This window comes from Xyrauchen texanus, chromosome 8 (assembly GCF_025860055.1).
Source record: "Xyrauchen texanus isolate HMW12.3.18 chromosome 8, RBS_HiC_50CHRs, whole genome shotgun sequence".
In the NCBI taxonomy this organism is placed as follows: Eukaryota; Metazoa; Chordata; class Actinopteri; order Cypriniformes; family Catostomidae; genus Xyrauchen; species Xyrauchen texanus.
The window spans coordinates 43636104-43663498 of record NC_068283.1 but is presented as its reverse complement, the minus strand read 5'-3'; the positions used below and the strand labels follow the sequence as shown (position 1 = coordinate 43663498).

Below are 27395 nucleotides of genomic sequence, written 5' to 3'. Positions count from 1 at the left end.
TTACTTCATTGTACACAGGAAAGGCAGCGGCTTATGACCGATCTTGTACCTGCGAGTTTTCAACCGGCCTCTGCCGAAACTCCCATTCAAAATGCTCACGCAGAAACAGATTCTGACTGCCGTCCGACATCTAGATTGGTTCGCAGTGAGGGATGCGTACTTTCACATCTCGATTTTTGCCGCGACGCCGACCCTTCTTACGGTTCGCGTTCGCCGGCCAGGTGTATCAGTACAAAGTCCTCCCCGTCGGCCTGTCTCTGTCCCCTCACGTCTTCACGGAAGTCGCAGAGGCAGCCCTTGCCCCGCTCCGAGAAGCTGGCATCCGCATACACAGAGACCAGGTGCTCAGGCACCCCAGCCGTTTGGGGCTTCAGGTCAACTGAGAAAAGAGCAAGCTCTCCCCGGTTCAGAGCATCTCTTTTCTCATCATGGAGTTAGACTCAGTCTCAATGTCAGCATGTCTCACCAACGAGCGTGCACAGTCGTTGCTGAAATGCCTCGCTTCCTTCAAGCCAGGCACTATGGTCCCTTTAAAACTTTTCCAAAGGCTGCTGGGGCATATGACATCCTCCGCGGTGGTCGCGCCGCTGGGGTTGATGCATATGATACCACTTCAGCACTAGCTTCAGACTCCAGTCTCAAGACAAACATGGCGCCGCGGCACTCACCGTGTGATGATCACCACCGCCTGCCGCCAGAGACTCAAACCCTGGACAGACCTCTGCTTTCTACGGGCAGGAGTACCCTTGCAGCAGGTGTCCCGACGTATCCTGGTCACAACCGACGCCTCCAGATCGGGGTGGGGCGCCATGTGCAACGGGCACGCAGCCGCTGGCCGTTGGAAAAGGGCCCCGCTGCGCTGGCACATCAGCTGCCAAGAGTTGCTCACTGTTTTCTTTGTCCTAAGTTAGTTCGGGACTAACATGTCCTGGTCAGGTCAGACAGCACCGCAGTGGTGGCGTACGTAAATCTCCAATGCGGAGTACGCTCCCACTACATGTCACGACTAGCCCGTCATCTCCTCCTTTGGAGCGACTCAAATCGCTGCGTGCCACTCACATCCCCGGCAACCTCAATGTGATAGCGGACGCGCTGTCACGACAACGCTTGCCCAGTGGAGAGTGGAGTCTTCACCCCCAGTCGGTCCTGCTGATTTGGGAATGGTTCAGCAAGGCCCAGGTAGACCTGTTTGCCTCCCAGGAAACCTCCCATTGCCCACTCTGGTACGCCCGAACAGAGGCTCCCCTCGGGGCAGACGCACTGGCACACAGCTGGCCCACGGGGCTGCGCAAGTACGCATTCCCCCCAGTGAGCCTTCTTGTACAGGTGCTGTGCAAGGTCAGGGAGGATGAGGAGCAAGTCACCTTAGTGGCCCCCTACTGGCCCATTCGGACTTGGTTTTCGGATCTCACGCTTCTCGCGACAGCTCCTCCCTGGGGAATTCCCCTGAGGAAGGACCTTCTCTCTCAGGGATGGGGCACGCTCTGGCACCCGCACCCAGACCTCTGGAACCTCCACGTCTGGCCCTTGAACGGGATGCGGAAGAGCTAGCCGGTCTACCAGCGACCGTCGTGGACACAATCAACCAAGCCAGAGCTCCTACTACCAGGCACCTTTACGCCCTAAAATGGCGCCTGTTTGCAAATTGGTGTTCTTCCCGAGCTGAAGACCCGCAGAGATGCGCAGTGTGGTTCAGTGCTTCTGTTCCTACAGGAAAGGTTGGAGGGGAGGCTGTCCCCTTCCACCCTCAAAGTATATGTCGCTGCCATCACGATACTGTAGATGGTAAGTCTCTGGGTAAGCACAACTTAATCATCAGGTTCCTGAGAGGTGCCCGGAGGTTAAATCCCTCCTGGCCAAGCCTATTCCCTCCTGGGATCTCTCAGTGGTCCTCACAGGCCTCCAGAGACCCGCTAGACTCAGCTGGACTAAGGGCCCTCTCTCTCAAGACTGCCCTGCTGATCACGCTCGCCTCCATCAAGAGGGTCGGGGACCTGCAAGCGTTCTCTGTCAGTGACACTTGCCTGGAGTTCGGTCCGGCAGACACGTACGTGATCCTAAGACCGCAACCGGGCTACGTACCCAAGGTTCCTACCACGGATCAGTTAGTGAACCTGCAAGCGCTGCCCCGGGAGGAGGCAGACCCAGCCCTTTCGTTGCTGTGTCCAATATGTGCTTTGCGTACCTATTTGGACCGCACACAGAGCTCTAGATGTTCTGAGCAGCTCTTTGTCTGCTTTGGGGGACAGCAGAAAGGGAACGCTGTCTCCAAACAGAGGCTCACCCACTGGTTTGTCAACACCATTGCATTGGCTTATCACACCCAGGTCATGCCCCCCTTGCAGGTCTGGGCACACTCAAGGAAGAAGTGTCGCTTCCTCATGGACACTGGCCAGGGGCACCTCCCTAGCAAAAATCTGTAGAGCAGCAGGGTGGGCAACACCTAATACCTTCGCGAGATTTTACAATCTCCGGGTTCAGTAGGTATCATCTCATGTTTTCTCAGGGCCGAGCCCGTAGAACTCGGTAACATGCTGACGAACTGGCCGGGTGAATGGCTTGCGCCTAGCGCCCTTTCCCTCAGCCGAGGTAAAATAGTGCGCCTTGTTCCCAGGGCATCCTACTTCTCGGATCCTTGGTTGATTCCTCCCTAGCCCCCTGGGTCCGCAGTTCAGCGGAGGAACTCTCTGACCCAGTCCACTACGGGTACTTAATCTACCCTGTACTGGAATAGGTGCTCCACAGGTCTAGGCCTCCTACGTGGACGCCCCCTGTGTGTATTTCCGCGGTACTGTCCCCTCATGAGCGGACTCCCGTGTCTCCCTTAGGCAGTCCCAGCTGCCTTGGTCGCCGTAATGTAGCAACTCCCCCCTCTCCAAGGCTGGATCTACCACCGCGCCGAACTTCCCACATAGGCCCTAAGATGGCCATGTGATGTGTTTGCCACCTTTACCTCCCCTGCAGGGTAGGTGTGGTCTCCGCAGGGTCTTCTCCCCCTGAAAGGAACTTTTTTTATCTCTTATTTTATCTTTTTACATTCATAATAATAGAAACATGCACATTTATTTAATCAGGTTATCAAAAAAAAAAGTTACTGTAAGACATCTGAACATCGTAATATCATTTTAAATGCCATTTTTTTGGTGGTTTTGAAGCTTTAAAGCCAGTCACCATCCGCTTGCATTGCATAGAAAACAATAGCCTGGACATTCTGCAAATCAAATAATTTCTCATCTCACCAAATAATGTTTTGACAGGCATGAGGTAGATTATGACAGAAAAATATCAAACAGTGCTATAAATCAAGTTCATTTGTTGATATATTAGGCTGGAAACTTTAAAAAGAGAGAATTACAGATATTTTCCCAGAAGAGGAACAACATTCGCAGAGGAGGAGAGTGTTTGTGATTGGTAGTTTAGCCATAGAGAAGAGATCAGGTGATTGTGTTTTTCTGAATCTACAGTGTTGAATGTGGAGAGGGATTCAGATCTGTTGTAGTTCAGTAAGATGTGTGACTGTTATGATGATTATTAAGAGATTGTTAAAACTGTTGAAATATGATCAAAAAAATAAAATAGAATATTTTAGCTTTAAACATTTATTGGGGAAAAAAACTCATTTGCAGCACTTGATTACTCCAAACATTATTATAATTTTATATTGCTAAGCCTTTCATTAGGATGAACACACATTGCAGCAGGTGATGTAATGTTAGCCTACATTTAATCAAGCTGTTTATATTATAAATGATCTGAGCAGAAAACTGAATGTTTAGATGTTTGGATGGGTAATATAGAATTACTCACATTACAGTTCTACACAACACAATTGTGTTCTTGAAACTCAAAGATCGCTCAGATTACCACATGAATGCTGCAGATGATTCACAAGAACTTTCTTTAGGTTAAAATGATCCCACAGATTGTTGTCTGTTGATATTAAAGAAATGTTCAGTTTCATTAATACTGTTGAACTTGGCATCCAGAACTACTCTGTCAACATGACAATAAAATATTATATTAATACAATATTTACAGATTTTCATAAAACATATGAAAACAACAAAATCACAAGAAATAATAAAAACACTCCAGAGTAAAAAATGCATCTACATAAAAAATAAAAAAACAAAAAGTAAAATAAAACAATAAAAGTAAACGTTCAGTTTCTGTCAGCACTGATGAGAATTTGAGCAAACAGTCCCAGTGTGGGATTGATCTCATAAACACTGGATATACACACATATCTGAACATGCACACTTCTCTAATAGTGTGTTAATGGAGTCGGTCCAAATCCTCAGTATATGTGAAACATGCAAGAAATTCCCAGATGACGTACAACATGTGAGATTCTGAAGTGTGAATAAACATCAACATTCAACATGCTGAATTAAAATAAAATCATCAGAGAACAGCGAGTGTCTCATTTTAACTGCTCATAAACTCTGAGTATGAGATTATACACATGGCATATGTCTCTCTTTTTACTGTGTGTGTCAGACCACTGAATCACATGACCTCTGTCCTTCATCTGCATCTTTAAGATCTCCTCCAGTCAATGCTGAAGTTTCATGAGATTCTGCTGAGTTCTGGTTCTGGTTTGATCTGGTTCCTGGAGTTTCATCTGATCCTGCTGCATTCTGTCTGCATAAAGTCTTTTAAACAATATCTGCACAACATCTCTCCACCTCAGCAGAACTGTTCAATTTGATGTAGTCTCATTAAAATGTAAATAAATATAAAATGATATAAATGGTAATAAAATTGCTTGACAGAAGACACTGACTCACATGAGGACTTTGGGCTTGTTGTGATCTGGTGTCTGTTTTATTACACCTCACTTTATCCTGTGTTATGGGACAAAACAGGACAAAACGGGTATTTTAAATAATAATTGTTTTTTGACAATGAAGTAAAAGCCCCCTTAAATTACAGGTCAACTTAAACAATGTCATTTCAAACATACTAACCTGACAAGACTGCAGACACTTTAATATTTTGGGAATCACTGTGTGTTCAGAGAAATGAGAGAAAATATATTTAGTGGATTTTACAGAAGCTGATCGGTCTCAGATAAAGCACAAATTAACCAAATACATCAATTTACATAACGGCTGATTTACTGCATAAACTCTAAAGAACACTGTAAGACTGAAACAATACAGAAGTGCTGAAAGCATCATGGGTAACATGTAACGATCATTATAAGAACACGGACATGTTCATAGAAATATTTGTCATGTGATATTTTGAGTTGGTTCAGTGTTTGTTGTGTTGTTATAAATGAGTAATAATAATGAATGTTGTTCTCTGTAAACTTTTTTGTTTACATCGATTGTGACTGTAAGCGGCTGAATGAAACTCAGATGATCGACTGTGTTTTATTAGACACACACACACACACACACACACACACAGTGTGTGATAAAGGCCACACGAATGATCATATAAGATTTACACACACACACACACACACACACACACACACACACACACACACACACACACACACACACACACACACACACACTGTGTGATAAAGGCCACACGAATGATCATATCAGATTTACACACACACACACACACACACACACACATGAATGATCATATCAGATTTACACACTTTAAAACAGCAGGAAAACAAACTCTCTTCATTTCACAAGTATCACTTTAGTTATAACAATATAAAAGATAAATACAACTTCCAACGCTGGAATTAAAGAGACGAGAGACCTCAAAATACTTTCAGATCAGCTCATATGACGACTCTGCAATAATAATAATAATAATAATAATAAATGATAGTTTATACTCACTGGATGGAAATGTTGCTAAAATCATCAGAAACACGACAAAGAGAGTTTCAGAGGGAAACAGAACGAATCTCAGATCCATCACAGCACGTTCACCATTAACTGATAATGAAAACAATAATAATTACTGTTTAATATTATAATTCACTGTGTTTGAGGAATACATTCAATCATAAAGAGCTGATTAATGATCATATTAATGTTGAGTGTAATTGTTCCAAATAAACATTGAATGATGAATGTGATTTGTGCCTTGAGATGAGACTCCTCGATTACTGTTTAGTGATCTCTGTCTGTCTTTATAATATAGCGGAGACTGGGATTCAAACACAGTCCAAACACAATAAAACCAACATTCAGGCAAAGATCAACTATATAATGACTGAAGCTGTGTAACCGGGACACACACACAAGATGAGACAGTCACAATGTAGGTGAGAACTGCTTTTATTGTAGAAAAAGCAGTGCAGGCAAAAGTACAAAAAACAGGGCAAATCCAGTGAAGAATGGTCAGGGAAAGCGTAGAGTCGAAAGCAATCAAGGAGAGTAAAGGGGGAAAATCCGGGAGAGTAGTTGAGGGGAGCGAGGGTCAAAGTCGGGGTAAACAGGATGAACAAACACGTAGCAAGAGGGGACTAGAGGGAGCAAAAGACAGGGGGACAAGAGGAATAGGGGGCTGGCAAGCTAAGAAGGTAACGAGTAGGGAGGTCAAAACTAGACGAGACTAGCGGGGGTCAAGACACGGGGAACTAAATACAATAACCAACACCCGTGAAACGGAAGTGCTGGGTATTTATAGGGGAAGGTGCAGGTGTAAACAATGAAAGGTGACGAGACGAGTGCAGGTGAAACTAATGTGTGGGGATCGGAAGCGCGTGAGTGCAGGTGAAACTAATGTGTGGGGATTGGAAGCGCGTGAGTGCAGGTGGTCATAATGTTCAGGCTGAAGCGCGTGAGAAGCGAGCATGAGTCAGAGGGGGGAGATAGTTTACGAGCGAGAGCTCGTAATAGCAAAACCGGGCGTGGAAGCCTGAGGGAGGAAAAAGAGCGTACGAGCTCAAGGGGGCGGAGCGAGGGAGCGGGAAGCGAGCACGCTCGTGGAGTGTATGTGTGCGTGCTCGAGGAAGCGGAGATGGGGCAGAGGAAAGGGGTTCGTGACAGCACTCCCCCCTCTGAATAGGACGGCTCCTGACGGCCGTGCTCGGCTGCGAGGAGCGTGAGGGAACAGAACGAGCGTGTGAGCTCGGGGGGACAGAACGAGCGTGTGAGCTCGAGGGGACAGAACGAGCATGTGAGCTCGAGGGGACAGAACGAGCGTGTGAGCTCGAGGGGACAGAACGAGCGTGTGAGCTCGCGGGGGACAGAACGAGCATGTAAGCTTGCGGGGGACAGAACGAGCGTGTAAGCTCGCGGGGGCAGAAGGCACAAAAGGGAAATGAAACAGTCCATGGGGGTCAATGGGCAGTTCAAGGCAAGGTCAGGGGGAACGTAGTGGACAGGCGGGTGGTCGGGAGGTCTAGGGGGCAGCCATAGGGCAGAGACTGGGTCAGGAGGTCTGGAAGGCGACTGGAGGACAGGGACTGGGTCCGGGGGTCTGGAAGGTGACCACCGGACAGGAATAGGGTCCGGAGGCCAGGGAAGAGGCCACAGGAGAGGTAGAGGGTCAGGAATTCCGGGCTGAGCCTTGAAAGGCGGAGCCGTCAGAGGCGGCACCGTAGGTGGCTCTGGAGCTGGGGTCCTGGAAGGCTCCGGAGGTGGAGCCGAAGGAGGCTTTAGGGGCGAAAGCCTGGAAGGCTCTGGAGGTGGAGCCAAGGGGGGCTTTAGGGGCGAAGGCCTGGAAGGCTCAGGAAGTGGAGCCCATGGAGGTGGCGCCGTAGGAGGCTCCAGAGGTGAAGCCCTGGAAGGCTCTGGAGGCAGAGCCGAGGGAGGTGACGCCGTGGGAGGTGGCGCCATAGAAGGCTCCATGAGTGAAGCCCTGGTAGGCTCTGGAGGCAGAGCCGGGGGAGGTGGCGCCGTAGGAGGCTCCAGAGGTGAAGCCCTGGAAGGCTCTGGAGGCAGAGCCGAGGGAGGTGACGCCGTGGGAGGTGGCGCCATAGAAGGCGGCGCCGTAGAAGGCTCCAGGAGTGAAGCCCTGGTAAGCTCTGGAGGCAGAGCCGGGGGAGGTGGCGCCGTAGGAGGCTTGGGAGGCAGAGCCGCAGGAGGCTCGGGAGGCGAATCTCTAGAAGGCTCTGGAGTCTTAGGGAGCAGAGCCGTAGGAGGCTCGGGTGGCGGAGCCGTGGAAGGCTCGAGAGGCGGAGCCCTAGGAAGCTCTGGAGGGGGAGCCATAGGGGGCTCGGGAGGCAGAGCCATAGGAGCCTCTAGTGGCCGAGCCCTGGAAGGCTCGAGAGGCTTGAGGGGGGGAGCCATGAAAGACTCGAGAAACGGAGCCCTGAGAGGCTTGAGAGGAGGAGGAGCCCCGAAAGACTCGAGAGGAGGAGCCCTGAGAGGCTTGAGAGGGGGAGGAGCCCTGAGAGACTCGAGAGGCGAAGCTGTGAGAGGCTTGAGGGGTGGAGCCATGAAAGACTCGAGAGGGGAAGCCCTGAGAGGCGGAGGAGTCCTGAGAGACTCGAGAGGTGAAGCCGTGAGAGGCTTGAGGGGTGGAGCCACGAAAGACTCGAGGGATGGAGCCCTGAAAGACTCTCAGGGCTCCTCCGCCTCTCAGGGCTTCCCCTCTCGAGTCTTTCATGGCCCTGAAAGACTCGAGGGATGGAGCCCTGAGAGACTCGAGAGGCGAAGCCGTGAGAGGCTTGAGGGGTGGAGCCATGAAAGACTCGAGGGATGGAGCCCTGAAAGACTCGAGAGGCGAAGCCGTGAGAGGCTTGAGGGGTGGAGCCGTGAAAGACTCGAGGGATGGAGCCCTGAAAGACTCGAGAGGCGAAGCCGTGAGAGGCTTGAGGGGTGGAGCCGTGAAAGACTCGAGGGATGGAGCCCTGAAAGACTCGAGAGGCGAAGCCGTGAGAGGCTTGAGGGGTGGAGCCGTGAAAGACTCGAGGGATGGAGCCCTGAAAGACTCGAGAGGCGAAGCCGTGAGAGGCTTGAGGGGTGGAGCTGTGAAAGACTCGAGGGATGGAGCCCTGAGGGACTTGAGGGGTAGAGCTCTGGGAGGCTCGTGAGGAGGAGCCCTAGGAGGCTCATGAGGAGGGGCCCTCGGAGGCTCGAGAGGAGGAGCCCTGGGTGGCTCGAGAGGAGGAGCCCTGGGAGGCTCGAGAGGCGGAGCCCGGGAGGGCTCTGAGGGGCGAGCAGAGCCCGGCAGAGCCGTGGAAGACTCTGAGGGCGGAGCAGAGCCCGGCAGAGCCGTGGAAGACTCTGAGGGCGGAGCAGAGCCCGGCAGAGCCGTGGAAGACTCTGAGGGCGGAGCAGAGCCCGGCAGAGCCGTGGAAGACTCTGAGGGCGGAGCAGAACCCGGCAGAGCCGTGGAAGACTCTGAGGGACTCTCTGCGGTCTTGAGCACAAGACGAGACTGGGGAGAAGGGGCCCTCCTCCTTCTCTTACGTCTTCGGCCAACAGGGGACGTGGCCAAGGGGGCGGTCGAGACCACAGGCGCTGGCTCGCTGACCGTGGCGGGCATGGGCGCTGGCTCGCCGGCCGTGGCGGGCATGGGCGCTGACTCGTTGGCCGTGGCGGGCATGGGCGCTAGCTCGTTGGCCGTGGCAGGCATGGGCGCTGGCTCGTTGGCCGTGGCGGGCATGGGCGCTGGCTCTCTGGCCATGGCGGGCATGGGCGTTGACTCGCTGGCCGTGCCAGGCTTCGAGACTGGGGCCGTTACAGGCTTCGGGGCTAGGGCCGTGTAAGGCTTAAAAACGGGGGCCGTGTAAGGCTTCAAGACGGGGGCCGTGTAAGGCTTCAAGACGGGGGCCGTGGTAGGCTTCAAGACGGGGGTCGTGGTAGGCTTCGAGACGGGGGTCTTGGTGTGGAGCGCTGGTTCAGTGTCTGCCTCCCCCACAGTGAACGAGGAACCAGAGTACAGTAGGGCGAGGTCAATAAACTGAACCAGGTTAAGGGGGCAGCGACCACCAGGCATTAATGATGAGGTTGGCTCATTCAGTCCACATTGGAAAATGGTCTTCAGAGCCACCTCATTAAAATTCACCTGGTATGCCAGGACACAAAAATCCATAATATAAGCCTCCACGGTTTGGCTCCCCTGACGCAAACCCATGAGTTGGGCCGCTGGGTCCATAATGCCGAGGGCGGGGTTATGGGTTACACAACCGCTGCCTCGCATAAACACCCCTTGGTCAGTGTCTGAAGAGCCGTAAAACCTCTCCGGGGGTGGAGAGCTTACGGCGCGCTCAAAAATGCATGGGAAGCATAAACGGGCTCAGGGGCAGACACAGGTGACGCAGGGTGACAAAAATCAAAATTCGCACGTATCTGCTGGCCCTGGGCTGTGAGTGCGCGATCATGCTTCCACACCGTAGCTCCTCGCGCTGAATGTGACGTGTTCCTCCGCTCTAGTGAGCCGCGCGAATCCTCAGCGCGACGCATTGTGACTGTCTTCGGTGAGGTTGGTTATTCTGTAACCGGGACACACACACACAAGATGAGACAGTCACAATGTAGGTGAGAACTGCTTTTATTGTAGAAAAAGCAGTGCAGGCAAAAGTACAAAAACAGGGCAAATCCAGTGAAGAACGGTCAGGGAAAGCGTAGAGTCGAAAGCCGGGGAATCAAGGAGAGTAAAGGGGGCAAATCCGGGAGAGTAGTCGAGGGGAGCGAGGGTCAAAGTCGGGGTAAACAGGATGAACAAACACGTAGCAAGAGGGGACTAGAGGGAGCAAAAGACAGGGGGACAAGAGGAATAGGGGGCTGGCAAGCTAAGAAGGTAACGAGTAGGGAGGTCAAAACTAGACGAGACTAGCGGGGGTCAAGACACGGGGAACTAAATACAATAACCAACACCTGTGAAACGGAAGTGCTGGGTATTTATAGGGGAAGGTGCAGGTGTAAACAATGAAAGGTGACGAGACGAGTGCAGGTGAAACTAATGTGTGGGGATCGGAAGCGCGTGAGTGCAGGTGAAACTAATGTGTGGGGATTGGAAGCGCGTGAGTGCAGGTGGTCATAATGTTCAGGCTGAAGCGCGTGAGAAGCGAGCATGAGTCAGAGGGGGGGGATAGTTTACGAACGAGAGCTCGTAATAGCAAAACCGGGCGTGGAAGCCTGAGGGAGGAAAAAGAGCGTACGAGCTCAAGGGGGCGGAGCGAGGGAGCGGGAAGCGAGCACGCTCGCGGAGTGTATGTGTGCGTGCTCGAGGAAGCGGAGATGGGGCAGAGGAAAGGGGTTCGTGACAAGCTGCTTTTGAACATTCACTGGAGTCAAAATAAACCCTGTTCCTCAAACACAGTTACCATGAACTGTTTATAAATATTGTCTCTCAGATATTAGATGAAATATTGTATGATGTTGTTGTTGTTTACTCACCTGTCTTCAGTATCAGTTCTGTCATCAGAGCAACAGTGCTTATTAAAACAACACCAACTGATCCAAACAGATACAGAGACACAAAACGAGGAAAACCTGCAATACAAGATAAAACACACGAGAGAAACACTGAAAAAATCAAACCAAATCAGTATTGAACAACACAAATGAACAGATCTCCAGAACATTTCGTTTCTGACTCATGTGTGTTTGTATAATACTGTAAGATTGAAGCCCTTCACTGAGAATGATCCTCTTAAACGTTCATGTTTGATTGTGTTACACTAACTATGATGTGTTTAACTGTTAATTACTGGATTAAACTGAGAAATTAAAACACACATTTTCCATTTGTCTCTTTCATCAGAGATTAAACTGAGAACAATTGTGACTGAAACAAGGTGCAGAATATTTTCAGTGTCTTTAAATTACAATTACATACTGTAAACATTTAGGCACCGGCCCCCCCTGAAATTTGATTGGCCACCCCAGGTGCCCCCCCCATAAGATGTCTTGTGATTGGTTCATTTTACGGCCAATCAGTTTATAGACTCTACTGAAGTTCGTGATTCAAAGAAGTTTTTTTTTTTTTTTAAAGCTTATTAAAGTCATCTTTATTGCCAAAAAAGGATACAAATCACAAGTGACTTATCAAAATATACATAACAATTTTCTCAAATAACTACTGTTATCCTTCAACAACACAAACAAACAAGGTACATCAACAAATCTCTGAATATAACCTCAATTGTTCAGCCATAGGTTGAGCATAGCTAGTACAAAGAACAGAAAACACACTATGAACAAACCAATAATTAAATAGAAAAAACAAAAATAAATAAAATGAAAAATAAATAAAAGGGACTTTTTAAATTAATTTAAACGTATCCAAAAGAGAAATCAGTTTAAGGGCTTTCTGATTTTTAACAAATTTTAAAGGTTTGCACAAGAGTTTAACCTCATTCATCCAGTGATTAAAGTTGGGTTTAGATTTAAACCATCTGCATTTATGAATGAAAAACTTTCCAAAACATAACAAGAAATTAATAACAAAATCACAATCTTTGTTTTCCAGACAAACACCAAACCTAATTAACTTCCACGTGAGAGGTGGGAGTTCAACCCTCCTAGACCTTAACCGATTCTGCACCTCTCCAAAAGGGGCACCAGATCACAATCAAAGACATGCTCTAGATTTTCAATATTTGTTTCACAAAAAACACAATTATTCACATCAAAATTACATTTCAATCTTAAAAATTCTTTAGTAGGATAAATCTCATTTAAAATGTTGAAGTGCACCTCCTTAGCTTTAGGAGGGAGAGGAAAAGACAAATAATTTTTCCTAATTTTTTTTATTTCAACCTTATCAAAATCTTTAAGCACATATTTATATTTTTTTCTAATGACTCTATTTGTACATTTTTTATCACAAAAATCCTAACCTTCTAAGGAGAGCTGTCTCAGTACTGGGGAGATTTTGGAGTACAACATGTCTTCTTTAACCATTAATCTTAACAGAATTGGTATAGCTCTAATCATTCTATTAAACATATTAACGGTACATTTCTCACAAAACTCTCTATACAGTAACAAATTTCCATTATCATCCAAGAAATGGGCAATAGCCCAAATCCCTTTAGATATCCATTCCTCAAGATATACAGATCTTCTGCCAAACTTTATATATCTACTATTCCACACTGGAGTGTTGTGAGGAGTGAAGTTATGTTTGAACAATAGTTTCCAATAGAGCAGCACCTGCTGATGGAAGGATGAAAGTTTATCTGGTAACGGGGTGCACTCAAAGTCACAACATAACAGAAAGTGTATTCCCCGCAGTTTGTTAAAGATAGCATTGGGGACAATAAACCAAAAGGAGTGGCTATTTTGAATGAAGGATTTTAACCATTTCAATTTCAAAACACCATTCGTAATGTCAAAATCGATAGCATTCACCCCACCGTCTTCATATGTTTAATCATGTCCTCCTTTCTAATGTACTGACACTTATTTCTCCAAATAAATTAAAAATTCACCTTATTTATTAATTGAATCATTCGTGTCGATATGGGCAAGGAGAAGGCTGGATAGATGAGTCTGGACAAACTATACATTTTAGATAAAAGAACCCTTCCAAAGATTGTAAGATCCCTCTGCAGCCATCTATTCAATATGAACTTACATTTATCTATGTTATTCAACACATTGTTATTCTCCATAACATCTTTATCTTTAGAAATAATAATCCCCAAATATTTAACTTCCCTTTTAATTTGTATATTAGATAATGACTGCAAAGGAAACTCATGCAGTGTTAACATTACACATTTGTTTAGGTTTAAATGTAGCCCGAAGCTTTAGAAAACTGGTTAATAGAATGTAAAGCTCATGGAATTTGATATTCATTCTTTAGAAACAATGTTGTTTCGTCAGCAAACTGGCTTATAAGTATATGTCTATCCAACACTGAAAGACCTTCAATACCATTATTTTTAATCAATATAGATAATAACTCTGCAACCATTATAAATAATAATGGTGAGCTTGTCAGTCACCACCGAAACAGAAGAATCCAGCTGTTTTAGTTGAGGTCTGCCTTCTTTCTTTTTCGACTGTTATCCTCTCTTTCTGCTACTGTTTTTACTGTTTTTAAACTAAAGACTGTTCTTTAATATATTAGCAGAGCACAATGTAATGGTTCCATATTTTATTTTTAAACTCTGGTGTTTTCATTTGAACTGTTACAGTGCTAAAACTTTAACTCTGTGTTACTCAGCTTTTTTGTAAATTAATCTGAAAGAAATGTTGAATGAAACACTGTGATGTTTTGGCCAAACCATTTGAATTATTACAGTGGGGGGATTTATTTTTTTTTTGTTATTATTATTTGAAAGAGATTGTGAATAAAACTACTGTATATTGTAATGGCCAAACTAATTAAAAGAAAATAGTTTACATCGTTTCTGCTTCTGGGTTTTTAAAATTGCTCATTATTAAAATTGCTTTTATTTTATAAACTTGTTAGTTTTATGAAAACACTAAAAATAATAAACACTGGCTCTCAAATTTACCTTAATGGATATATACAGGTATGACAAAAAACTAAATTAATCAAAAATGTGCTTTATTACTACATTTGTGTACAAGTAACTTTATTCAAGTTAAAAAAATAATAAAAGCAATAGGATTTACGTAATATACTGTAGAATTTAGCTTTTTTTTTTGGTCACTGGCTTTTTTTTTTGCCACCCCGTTTGGAGGCAGTGCCCCAGCATGGCCCCCCCACTGAAAATGCTCTAGACACACCCCTGAATATCTGCAGTATCACACTGACAAATCCAATAATATCTCCAGTACAGAAGCTTAAACAGAAGAAACAATCAGACACAGAGAGGACATGAGAACGTTTGGTTACGTATGTAACCTCCGTTCCCCAAGGGAGGGAACGACACGTTGTGTCGGAGAAGCGACACTAGGGGTCTCTCTTGAGCGCCGATATTCACCTCTGACCTATTGAAAAGGGCCAATGGGAGTTGGCAGTCAGTATTTGCATACCCCACCCCCGCATACGGGTATTTAAGCGGGGCAAATACGGAAGTTTAGTCAGGATTTTTCTGAGGAGCCGGAATGGTCCGGCCACAACAGTGGCTCGGTTCAGTGACATGGCGGAGGAAAGACACAACGTGTCGTTCCCTCCCTCGGGGAACGGAGGTTACATACATAACCAAACGTTCCCCTTCTGTCGCTCTCTCCATGTTGTGTCGGAGAAGCGACACTAGGGGACCCATTCCAATCTTGCCATGTGCTGAACCGTGTACGTGAACCGCCGATACAGAGGCGGGCAGGGATTTCATCCAGTGCCGCGCATCGTCTGTACCTGGCTGCACGTACCCTTCCCCAATGCCCCATAAGAACATCGGAGTCCTTCTAGTTACCCTGGGAGGGGAACAAGGCGATGTTTGCCAACATGGGAACAGGCCAGCCTGGCTGGGCCTCTTTTCTCTCTATGTTTCTCGCATAGAGCAATCACGGCCGGGGCCCTTACACGCATATAGGGAAGGTGGTCTTACCCAGACCCTGCGGAGACCACACCTGCCCTTTTTCTTGGGGAGGAAAAGTGGTAGACACATCACACGGCCGTCTTAGGGCTCGTGTGGAAAGTATGGTGCGGTGGTAGATCCAGCCTGGAAAGGGGGGAGTTGCTACAGCACGACCGAGGCAGCTGTAACTGCCTAAGGGAGACATGGGGGTCCGCTCGTAAGGGGACAGAACCGTGGAATTACACACTGGGGGAGTCCGAGCAGGAGGCCTTACCTGCAGAGCACCTATACCAGTACAGGGTAGCCATCAGGGTACCCGCAGTGGCTTTGGTCGGCGAGTTCCTCCGCTGAACCGCGGACCCGGAGGGCTGGGGAGGAATCGACCAGGGGCCCGACTCGGAGTGGGGCGCCCTGGGAAGAAGGCGCACTACTTTACCTTGGCGTCAGGAAAAGGGCACTGGGCGCAAGCGATCCACCCGGCCGGTCGGTCTACGTGTTACCGAGTTCTACGGGCTCGGACCTGACAAAACACGAGACGCAACCGACTCACCGCGGAGGTTGTAAAACCTCGCGAAGGTGTTGGGTGTTGCCCAACCCGCGGCTCTACAGATGTCTGCTAGGGAGGTGCCCTTGGCCAGTGCCCACGAGGACGCAACACCCCTTGTTGAGTGAGCTCGGACCCGCAAGGGTAGGGGCACGGCCTGGGTGTGATAAGCCAGTGTGATGGCATCAACAACCCAGTGGGCGAGCCTCTGTTTGGAGACGGCATTCCCTTTCTGCCGTCCCCCGAAGCAGACAAAGAGCTGCTCAGAAAGTCTGGTGCTCTGTGTGCGGTCCAGGTAAATGCGCAGGGCGCGCACTGGACACAGCAACGAAAGGGCTGGGTCTGCCTCCTCCTGGGGCAGCGATTGCAGGTTCACTACCTGATCTCGGAATGGTGTGGTAGGAACCTTGGGCACATAGCCCGGTCGCGGTCTTAGGATCACAGACGTATCTGCCGGATCGAACTCCAGGCAAGTGTCGCTGACAGAGAACGCTTGCAGGTCCCCAACCCTCTTGATGGAGGTGAGCGCGATCAGCAGGGCCGTCTTGAGAGAGAGGGCCCTGAGTCCAACTGATTCAAGCGGCTCGAAGGGAGGTCTCTGGAGTCCTGCCAGGACTACCGAGATATCCCGGGAGGGAACTAGGCCTGGCCGGGAGGGATTCAACCTCCGGGCGCCTCTCAGGAACCTGAGGATCGGGTCGTGCTTACCCAAAGACTTGCCATCTACAGCCTCCTGTCCAGCCTCTCCTGTAGGAACAGAAGCACTGGCCTAATCGCGCATCTCTGCGGGTCTTCGGCTCGGGAAGAACACCAATCTGCGAACAAGCACCACTTTAGGGCGTAAAGGTGCCTGGTAGAGGGGGCTCTGGCTTGGTTGATTGTATTCAAAACGGTCGCAGGTAAGCCGGCTAGCTCTTCCGCGTCCCGTCCAGGGACCTGACGTGGAGGTTCCAGAGGTCTGGGCGCGGGTGCCAGAGCATGCCCCGTCCCTGAGAGAGGAGGTCCTTTCTCAGGGGAATACACCAGGGAGGAGCTGTCGCGAGAAGCCTGAGTTCCGAGAACCAAGTCCGAGTGGGCTAGTAGGGGGCCACCAACATGACTTGCTCCTCGTCCTCCCTAACCTTGCACAGCACCGGTGCAAGAAGGCTCACTGGGGGAAATGCGTACTTGCGCAGCCCCAAGGGCCAGCTGTGTGCCAGCGCGTCTGTCCCGAGGGGAGCCTCTGTTAGGGCGTACCAGAGCGGGCAGTGGGAGGTTTCCTGGGCGGCTGAACAGGTCTACCTGGGCCTTGCCAAACCGTTCCCAAATCAGCTGGACCGACTGGGGGTGAAGCCTCCACTCCCCGCCGGGCAGGCGTTGTCGTGATAGCGTGTCCGCTACGATGTTGAGCTTGCCGGGGATGTGAGTGGCGCGCAGCGACTTGAGTCGAGTCTGGAGCCAGTGCTGGAGTGGTCTCATATGCATCAACCCCAACGGCGCGACCGGCGCGGAGGACGCCATATGCCCCAGGAGCCTCTGGAAAAGTTTGAAGGGGACCATAGTGCCTGGCTTGAAGCAAGCGAGGCAGTCCATCACCGACTGAGCACGCTCGCTTGTGAGACGTGCTGTCATTGAGACTGAGTCTAACTCCAACCCAAGAAAAGAGATGCTCTGAACCGGAGTGAGCTTGCTCTTTTCCCAGTTGACCTGAAGCCCCAAGCGGCTGAGGTGCTGGAGCACCTGGTCTCTGCGTGTGCATAGTAACTCTCGAGAGTGTGCTAGGATGAGCCAGTCATCGAGGTAGTTGAGAATGCGGATGCCGGCTACTCGTAGCGGGGCAAGGGCCGCCTCTGCGACTTTCGTGAAGACGCGAGGGGACAGAGACAGGCCGAAGGCGAGGACTTTGTACTGAAACGCCTGGCCGTCGAACGTGAACCGTAAGAAGGGTTGGTGTCGTGGCAGAATTGAGACGTGGAAGTATGCGTCCTTCAGGTCTACCGCTGCTAACCAATCTAGATGCTGAATGCCAGCCAGAATATTTCTCTGCGTGAGCATTTTGAACGGGAGTTTTAACAGGGCCCGATTGAAAACTTGCAGGTCCAGGATTGGTCGTAAGCCGCCGCCTTTCTTGGGTACAATGAAGTAAGGGCTGTAGAAACCCTTCCTCATTTCGGTTGGAGGGACGGGCTCTACCGCGCCCTTAGCTAAGAGAGTCGCGATTTCCGTGCGCAGGGAACTGGCATGCTCGCCGTGTACTGCGGAAGAGCGGACGCCCCTGAAGGGGGGCGGGAGCCGGGCAAACTGAATTGCGTAACCGAGTCGAATGGTCCGGTGCAGCCAGCGTGATGCGTTGGGAAGCGAAAGCGCCGCTTCCCAGCTCTGCGCTAGGGGCACCAAAGGGACGAGTATTTTGGACGTACCCGGCGGGGCCTCGCAGCGGGGCAGAACAGGTAATGCAGCGTCGGGCGGCTTCGTTGTGGCTTGAGGCTGAGGTGCTGAGAATAGACTCAAAGCACTTACCTTGCTCCACGCGCCCGGCAGGGGGCGGGTTCGTGACTGAGGTGGAGGTCTGATGTTGGCGTCCTCTGGACTTGTCTGAACCGGCCGGCCGGGGGACAGTCGTGGGCAGGCGGAAGGCGGGATCGCCGCATCCGGTGTACCGGGACTGTTGTGTCTGAAAGCACATTGCCGTGAAAACGGCATTTGCGGGCCAGGTGACCCAGAGGTAAAAGAAATAGCTCTTTTATTGAGAATGTGGGTACCACAGCCCCCATCAGGGGGTGTGGCAAATGAAAAAACAAAGGATTCTCCTCCCGGCCCTCCACCGGGGGACGGAGCGGTCTTACCACCTCCGGAGCTAACATCTTCGGCTCTGGGTCGGCTGTCTCAGGAACGCTTGGGGGCCTTCCGGGTCCTGGAGGGGGTTCGTGAGACAGGGGGCGTGCGCCACCTGCGGAGTGCTCGACGCTGGGGCTGAGAGCTGGGCCCGGGTTGAGGTGGAGCAGGAGCTGGTTTCCTCGCAGGGGGACGCCCTCGGCGGGCAGACGGGGCAGGGCCCGTAGCGGCAGGTCTGCGGCGGGGCATGATGTGCGAAATGGCCTCCGTCTGCTTCTTCACCGTGGAGAACTGTTGGGCGAAGTCCTCGATGGTGTCACCGAAAAGGCCAATCTGGGAGACAGGTGCGTCCAGGAAGCGGTTCTTGTCAGCCTCACGCATCTCGACCAGGTTGAGCCAAAGATGGTGTTCCTGGACCACTAGGGTGGCCATCGTCTGTCCCCTTGGCGCGCCGCCCCTAGGAACCAATCATCCAACCGAGAAGGCTGTGGGGAGGATGGAGGTTTCCAATCCAACCCCACGCTCAAGGCGGCCCGGGCAAGCATGTCGGACATCTGAGCGTCGGCCTCAGCCTGGGCCTGCTGGCCCGAAGGCGGCAGTCCAGGGGAGTCCTCGGCATCAGACACCGCACTCTCCGATGTAGCAGCGAGCTCATCTGCTTCGGACTCGGGAGGATAGACAGCCAGGCCGTGAGGCGAGCTGCTATCGCCGCGAGCGTGGACGGAGACCAGCGAGCGTGTCGGGGAACGGGAGGTTCGCGGGGGGTTACCCGGCGAAACTGCACCTGCTGCCGCCCCCAAATCGCCCCCAGCGCCAACCGCACCGTCCTCGATCCCGTGGGAAGAAGGAGCAATGCGGAGTGCAGAAGGGGTGGCTTGCTTTCTGTTGAACGCAAGCCGCGACCGCAACGTGGTCATGGTCATGTTCTCGCAGTGACAAAATGAACCATCCACAAACGCCGCCTCGGTGTGATCGCGGCCCAAACACACGAGACAGCGCCTGTGGCCGTCTGAAGAGGAGAGCACTCTACCGCATCCAGGAACGACACAGGGGCGGAAAGGCATCTTGAAAAAGACGCATCCTTAAAAGGACGTTCAACGCCGCTGTGTTTGCTTTTTAGAGGAAATTACTCTTTTAGTAAACAACTCTTTTAATACACAGTGTGTGTGTGTATATGTGTCTGCGCTGTCGAAGCGCTCAGGGGCAACAGTGCACGCCGTGCACTGAGAAGAGAAAGCCGCTGTTGTGCACCGTCAAGATCCAACAGCATGCAGATCGTCAGAGGAAACAGGAACGTTTTAATGGCGTGTAACTCGCAGCAAACTGCAGACAGACCATCGGCTCCGAAGAAATTTTCTGACTAAACTTCCGTATTTGCCCCGCTTAAATACCCGTATGCGGGGGCGGGGTATGCAAATACTGACTGCCAACTCCCATTGGCCCTTTTCAATAGGTCAGAGGTGAATATCGGCGCTCAAGAGAGATCCCTAGTGTCGCTTCTCCGACACAACGTGGAGAGAGCGACAGAAGGGGAACTGTGTGTAACACCGCTGGATCTCTGCATTACTGAATGAATCACTCTTTAACTGTACATGTACTCATACTGACACACTGAAGGAATAAAACATCACTCAGAGAAGATAATCACAGTGGATGATCAATACTGTACCCCGAGAAATTGAAAAATAATAATAGCTATCTGTCAGCTTCATAACTGTCCAGAGTATTTGCAGAAACACAATCACACAGGCCCATCCAATAGGATCTGTAAAAAAAATAAAAAGAAGTAAATCTCTTCATTACATTTTCAATAAGTGACTTATTTATAATCCAAAATTAGTATTTAATTTATTTGATTTAATAGATTTTTTGTGCCTTTAACTTAATTAAATACAATGTCCATAAAATGAAACACCATAAACTCAACAGCGTTTTATATATTGTGGTGAATGATCCGCCCCTCCCTCTCATCATCCTCACCCCAACTCTTCGGGACTTTCAGACTCAGGACGGGATTTGGGCAGGAGAGGAGAAGAGATGCATAATTAATAAGCCTCATTCTGACAGCGGCGATGAAGCACACCTGATGTGAATAATGTGATTAATGCTTCATCACCGCTGTCTGTAAAACACAGAGTGCACCTCCAGATCTCCTCGTGTGCGCCTCCAAATCTCCACGTGTGCACCTCCAAATCTCCACGTGTGCACACATCGGCATCCTCACACGTGCAGGTCCTCATGTATAACACTCTGCTTAGATTTATTCCTAAAAGTGCGTCTTACTTTGTGCGTACTTATAAAGGCAGATTTTGAGAACACACAATAAAAAAATCTGATTTATAAAACTGTACGCACGTAATACGTAATAAATCCCAGCTAGTGGAAGATTCACGTAATTCATTATTATTCACTGTATGTATTCTGTATTCTCTATGATGACACGAGACATTTCTCCAAACGCAGCACATCCCAAACCAATATTTCCCTTTTACAGCTTATATCTCAATGCCTTTTTTATTAGTTACATAAAAATAAATCCCTCTCTGAGAATCGAGTCTGTTACGAATGGAGGCAGCGAAGGCAGACGAGGAGAGTGGATCTAAATGCAACTTACTTTATTAAATAAACAAACGAATAAACACAAAAGAAACAACCACAATGGGAAAACAGGAAACTAAACACAATGAAATAAAACTGAGAACTCGGGCAGGGAACACATACCAGGCATGGCAACATTCAACGATTGACAGAGGGGAGTGAAAACAACCGGGCTAAAATACATGGACATGGGAAAACGGGAGCCAATGAACAAACAGAACTCAAACAAGATGACAAGGTGATAAACAGAAACCAATGGAGGGCCATTGGTGAAAACTAAAGTGAAAACTAAGGAACTACAAAAGTGACAAAAATGACAAACAAAGGGCAACAGTGAGACAAGACAAGGTATACATAACAGAGCCCCCCCTCAAAGGATCGGATTCCAGACCAAATAATAAAAAGAAACAAATAAAAGAAGGCACCAGGAGCAGACGGGCAGACCAGCGGGGGGCACGAGAGCAAAAAGGCAGTCCAAGGGGGCACAGAGGGCAGGCAGGAAGTCCAAGGGGGCACAAAGGGCAGACCGGCAGTCCAAGGGGGATACAGAGGGGACTGGGTCAGGGGGCCTGGGAGGTGGCCACAGGGCAAGGATAGGTTCAGGAGGCCTGGGAGCTGGCCACAGGGCAAGGACAGTTTCAGGAGGCCTGGGAGCTGGCCACAGGGCAAGGACAGTTTCAGGAGGCCTGGGAGCTGGCCACAGGGCAAGGACAGGTTCAGGAGGCCTGGGAGCTGGCCACAGGGAGAGGACAGGTTTGGGGGGCCTGGGAGGCAGTCGAAGGACAGGGGCCGGTCCGGGGGTGGAGCCGTAGAAGGCGTAGCCGGGGGAGGCCTTGGAGCTGTGGGAGCGGAGACCTGGAAGGATCCGGAAGCGGAGCCGAGGGAGGCTCTGGAGGCGGAGCCGTAGGAGGCTCTGGAGGCGGAGCCCAGGAAGGCTCAAGAGACTGACGCCGTAGGAGGATGAGCCGCGGACGGTGGGGTTAAAAATGGAGGCAGAGAAGGCAGACGAGGAGAGTGGATCTAAATGCAACTTACTTTATTAAATAAACAAACGAATAAACACAAAAGAAACAACCACAATGGGAAAACAGGAAACTAAACACAATGAAATAAAACTGAGGGGCGGCGGAGACGAGGGAGGTGGCGCCGCAGGAGGCTCTAGAGGCGGAGACCTGGAAGGCTCTGGCAGCGGAGCCGATGGAGGTGGCACCGTAGGAGGCTCTAGAGGCGGAGGCCTGGAAGGCTCTGGAGGTGGAGCTGAGGGAGGCTCAGGAGACGGAACTGAGGAAGGCTCAGGAGGGGGAGCCGAGGGAGGCTCAGGAGGCGGAGCCAAGGAAGGGGGCGCCGTAGGAGGCTTTAGGGGCGGAGACCTGGAAGGATCCGGAAGCGGAGCCGAGGGAGGCTCGGGAGGCGGAGCCATAGGAGGCTCGGGAGGCGGAGCCATAGGAGGCTCTGGAGGCGGAGCCGAAGGAGGCTCGGGGAGAAGAGCCGTAGGAGGCTCGGGAGGTGGAGCCCAGGAAGGCTCGGGAGGCGAAGCCCAGGAAGGCTTGAGAGACTGACGCCGTAGGAGGATGAGCCGCGGACGGCGGGGCCGCGGCGGAGCCCAGGAAGGCTCTGGGACGGTAGAGACTACAGGCGCTGGCTCTGGGACAGTAGAGGCTACAGGCGCTGGCTCGCTGACCGTGGAAGGCGTGGGCACAGGCTCGCTGACCGTGGAAGGCGTGGGCACAGGCTCCTTGCAGTAAGCCGCTAGATCCATTTGCGGTCAATCGTTCTGTTACGAATGGAGGCAGAGAAGGCAGACGAGGAGAGTGGATCTAAATGCAACTTACTTTATTAAATAAACAAACGAATAAACACAAAAGAAACAACCACAATGTGAAAACAGGAAACTAAACACAATGAAATAAAACTGAGGGGCGGCGGAGACGAGGGAGGTGGCGCCGCAGGAGGCTCTAGAGGCGGAGACCTGGAAGGCTCTGGCGGCAGAGCCGATGGAGGTGGCACAGTAGGAGGCTCTAGAGGCGGAGGCCTGGAAGGCTCTGGAGGTGGAGCCGAGGGAGGCTCAGGAGACGGAACTGAGGAAGGCTCAGGAGGTGGAGCCGAGGAAGGGGGCGCCATAGGAGGCTTTAGAGGCGGAGACCTGGAAGGCTCTGGAGGCGGAGCCGAGGGAGGCTCGGGGAGAAGAGCCGTAGGAGGCTTGGGAGGTGGAGCCCAGGAAGGCTTGAGAGACTTGAGGGGCGGAGCCCTGGGAGGCTTGAGAGACTTGAGGGGCGGAGTCCTGGAAGGTTCGAGAGGCTTGAGAGGCGGAGTCTTGGAAGGCTCGAGAGGCTTGAGGGGCGGAGCCCTGGAAGGCTCGAGAGGCTTGAGAGGCGGAGCCCTGGGAGGCTCGAGAGACTCGAGAGGCGGAGCCCTGGAAGGCTCGAGAGGCTTGAGGGGCGGAGCCCTGGAAGGCTCAAGAGGCTTGAGGGGCGGAGCCCTGGGAGGCTCGAGAGGCTCGAGGGGCGGAGCCCTGGGAAGCTCGAGAGGCTTGAGGGGCGGAGCCCTGGGAGGCTCGGGAGGAGAAGCCCTGGAAGGCTCGAGAGGAGGAGCCCTGGAAGACTCGAGGGATTTGAGAGGCGGAGCCCTGGGAGGCTCGGGAGGAGGAGCTCTGGAAAGCTCAGGAAGCTCGGAAGGCAGAGGTCTAGGAAGCTCGGAAGGCGGAGCTCTGGAAAGCTCGGAAGTCGGAGCTCTGGAAAGCTCGGAAGGCGGAGCTCTGGAAGGCTCGGGAGGAGCAGCCCTGGAAGACTCGAGGGACCCGAGAGGCGGAGCCCTGGGAGGCTCGGGAGGAGGAGCTCTGGAAAGCTCGGGAGGCGGAGCTCTGGAAAGCTCAGGAAGCTCGGAAGGCAGAGCTCTAGGAAGCTCGGAAGGCGGAGCTCTGGAAAGCTCGGAAGGCGGAGCTCTGGGAAGCTCGGGAGGAGGAGCCCTAGAAGGCTCGGGGGCCTCGAGAGGCTGACCCCATAGGAGGATGAGCCGTGGATGGCGGGTCCGCGGCGGAGCCCAAGAAGGCTCTGGAGTCTCTGGGGACAGAGCCGTAGGAGGCTCGGGTGGCGGAGCTCTGGGAAGCTCGAGAGGCGGAGCTCTGGGAAGCTCGGGAGCAGGAGCCCTAGAAGGCTCGAGAGACTTGAGAGGCGGAGCCCTGGAAGGCTCGGAAGGCTCAAGAGGAGGGGCCCTGGGAAACTCTGGAAGAGGAGCCCTAGCAGGCTCGGGAGCCTCGAGAGGCTGACGCCGTAGGAGGATGAGCCGCGGACGGTGGGGCTGCGGCGGAGCCCAGGAAGGCTTTGGGACGGTAGAGGCTACAGGCGCTGGCTCTGGGACGGTAGAGGCTACAGGCGCTGGCTCGCTGACCGTGGAAGGAGTGGGCACAGGCTCGCTGACCGTGGAAGGCGTGGGCACAGGCTCGCTGACCATGGAAGGCGTGGGCACAGGCTCGCTGACTGTGGAAGGCGTGGGCACAGGCTCCTTGCAGTCAGCCGCTAGATCCATTTGCGGTCAATCGTTCTGTTAAGAATGGAGGCAGCGAAGGCAAGGTTCAAGGTTCAAGGTTAACTTTATTTAAAAAAGTTTAAATAAAAAAGCAAAAAAGCAGACGAGGAGAGTGGATCTAAATGCAACTTACTTTATTAAATAAACAAACGAATAAACACAAAAGAAACAACCACAATGGGAAAACAGGAAACTAAACACAATGAAATAAAACTGAGAACTCGAGCAGGGAACACATACCAGACATGACAACATTCAACGATTGACAGAGGGGAGTGAAAACAACCGGGTTAAAATACATGGACATGGGAAAACGGGAGCCAATGAACAAACAGAACTCAAACAAGATGACAAGGTGATAAACAGAAACCAATGGGAAACTAACGAGGGCAGGTGAAAACAATGAACAGCGAACACGAGGGCTAACAAGAAGACTATGGAGCTACAAGGGTGACAAAAGTGAAAACTAAGGAACTACAAAAGTGACAAAAATGACAAACAAAGGGCAACAGTGAGACAAGACAAGGTATACATAACAGAGATTTTAATAAAATAAAAGATTTTATAAATCCAGACAAAATTGTCATTAAAATGTGCGTACGCAATTTACCATGCACAAAACGGAATTGATAAAAAAATAAATAAACTTAGCGTAAATATGTTTATCAGGCCCCAGATCAGGGAGTGTTCAGACGAGTGGTGCCGCCGGACCCGCTCCTCACACCCCCGGACGAGAGAACTGCACTCATCGCAGCCGACGGGCAAGAGGCCGCCTTCCCCTCTCACCTGCCACGCGCCAAAGACACCGCCGCCCCTCACACTGTGGACCCAAGAGGCCGAGCTCATGCCCGGGCCATCCCATAGACACTACCCCACCCTTCACAGAGCCCCGTCTCACCGCGAGGATGCCAGATTCCCCCTTTATTATGACACTTTATTTTCCCCTTTTATGGACATTTTACGTGTATTATTATTTCCAATAAATGCCTCTCCGAAACTTGACAACACACCCACTGTGTCTGTGTCTTGCTCATCCCGCCACAATATCATGACCATATACTAAAAACACAGTGTATTATCAATATATTCTCATATTATCTGTGTAATAATGATCATACCTGTTTCAGTTTCCAGTGTCATGATGAGAAAACCCATCATCACTGCATTCATCACTAACATGAAAATTAACCGCACTGTTCTTCTGACCGAATCTGAACCTGAAAGAGACGAAAGTGCGAGAAAGTTTTCCTTCATTAAACTCTTTTCATAACTTCATACTAACAGAAATTGTCGTGTCTTGTCATGGTATGTCTTGTTCCTGTTCTTTCTCTTTACTCTGTCGCCCTCTGCTGGTCTTAATAGGTTACTTTTCCTTTCCTTTTCTCTCCTCCTCCAGCTGTTCCTCATCTCCCCTGAATACCTTGTTGATTCTCTTCCCACCTGTTCCCTTTCCCCTCTGATTAGGTCTCTACTTCCCTCTCTGCTCTTGCTGCTTTCTTTGTCTGATTCTCACTTGAGTTTCTCACGCAAGAAGCAAACTACTGTCTTATTTGTCTCTATCCTAGTCCTGTCCTTTTGGCATCCGCCTGGCAACGCTATCAGTTCTCTGCTAATCGTCTTGATATTTGTATTCTGTCCAGTTCGGCTGACACTGCGAGAGATCTGGTAACCACAGTCTCTCCTCGACCCTTGTTTACCCTTGAGAGACCTGCAGCCTGTCGCCGCTTCACTACTACCCCCAACTGCTGCCTGAAGACTCTCTTTGAAGCTATCTGAAGAAGTTTCTGTTTTTTATCGCCCTCTCTGCGGGTTGTTTGTTTTGCCATTACCTCTCAAGGAGAAGATTTGTGTTCTTCATTATTGCTTCCCTGAACTGTCATTAAAGACTCTATTTTTGTTAATTCGCTTTTGGGTCCTCACTTACCGGCACAACCGAAATAATGCTGATCAGGGTTTAAAAGTGAATTGAAGACAATGATGATCAGATAACAGAGAAAACATCTCACAACTGACCACAGATCAGATCAAGACTGAAATCAGTGAAGAACTGGAGATTAATTTCTCTTAAAAACTATTTACTCTTATTCACACGGTCAACCATAAAAGGCGACGAGTGCCATAAATTCATGATGTCATCAAAATAAATTTTAATAGTTCATAACAATGATCATTTACTGAGTTATTGATGCAGTTTTAACAGATCAGATCAGAAATCATTAAATACTTACAGTCGAGCCTGATGAAGCATCTATAAAACATTGTGTCATTTGTCATTGTTAGCATCATTGGTAAAAGCACAACAATGAAAAGTCCTAAAAGCAGGAGAGTCATCACATTAATGAAGAATACAGACAACAACAGATTCACAGTATTTCATTATGAGTGTTTTAATGTGGCACTAGGAGCAATGAACGTTACAAATATGTTTTATCTATGTTTGGTATTAATGTGAAGAACAGAGCAAATGCAAATGAATCCAGATCAGTAATAAATGTGACTCACCTCCTCTGGCTGATCCAAACATGTAGAACAGAAGAATGAATTGTAATGTTGGCAGAAACTCAAAGATCAGATCAACCACAATGCCAAATATG

The 27395-nt window shown here is 50.2% G+C and overlaps 1 protein-coding gene across 1 annotated transcript; it reads right to left on the bottom strand.

The window, feature by feature from the left end:
• Positions 1 to 3613: 3613 nt before the first annotated feature.
• On the bottom strand, positions 3614 to 27395 carry LOC127648433 (uncharacterized). Its single transcript, XM_052133107.1, has 9 exons — positions 27304 to 27395; positions 27030 to 27113; positions 25920 to 26018; positions 20348 to 20443; positions 11278 to 11373; positions 5818 to 5916; positions 4972 to 5009; positions 4792 to 4848; positions 3614 to 4641 (listed from the first exon to the last, which is right to left on the bottom strand). The coding sequence occupies exons 1-9, from the start codon at positions 27323 to 27325 to the stop codon at positions 4498 to 4500; spliced, it is 735 nt and encodes a 244-aa protein (XP_051989067.1). The 5' UTR covers positions 27326 to 27395; the 3' UTR covers positions 3614 to 4497.

Coding starts and splice junctions, on each gene's coding strand:
- LOC127648433 (XM_052133107.1), bottom strand. CDS start 27,325: ATGTTTGGATCAGCCAGAGGAG. Junction 26,019..27,029: donor ATGCTTCATCAGGCTCGACT/GTAAGTATTTAA, acceptor CGTCTCTTTCAG/GTTCAGATTCGGTCAGAAGA. Junction 4,849..4,971: donor AGTGTCTGCAGTCTTGTCAG/GTTAGTATGTTT, acceptor CCCATAACACAG/GATAAAGTGAGGTGTAATAA.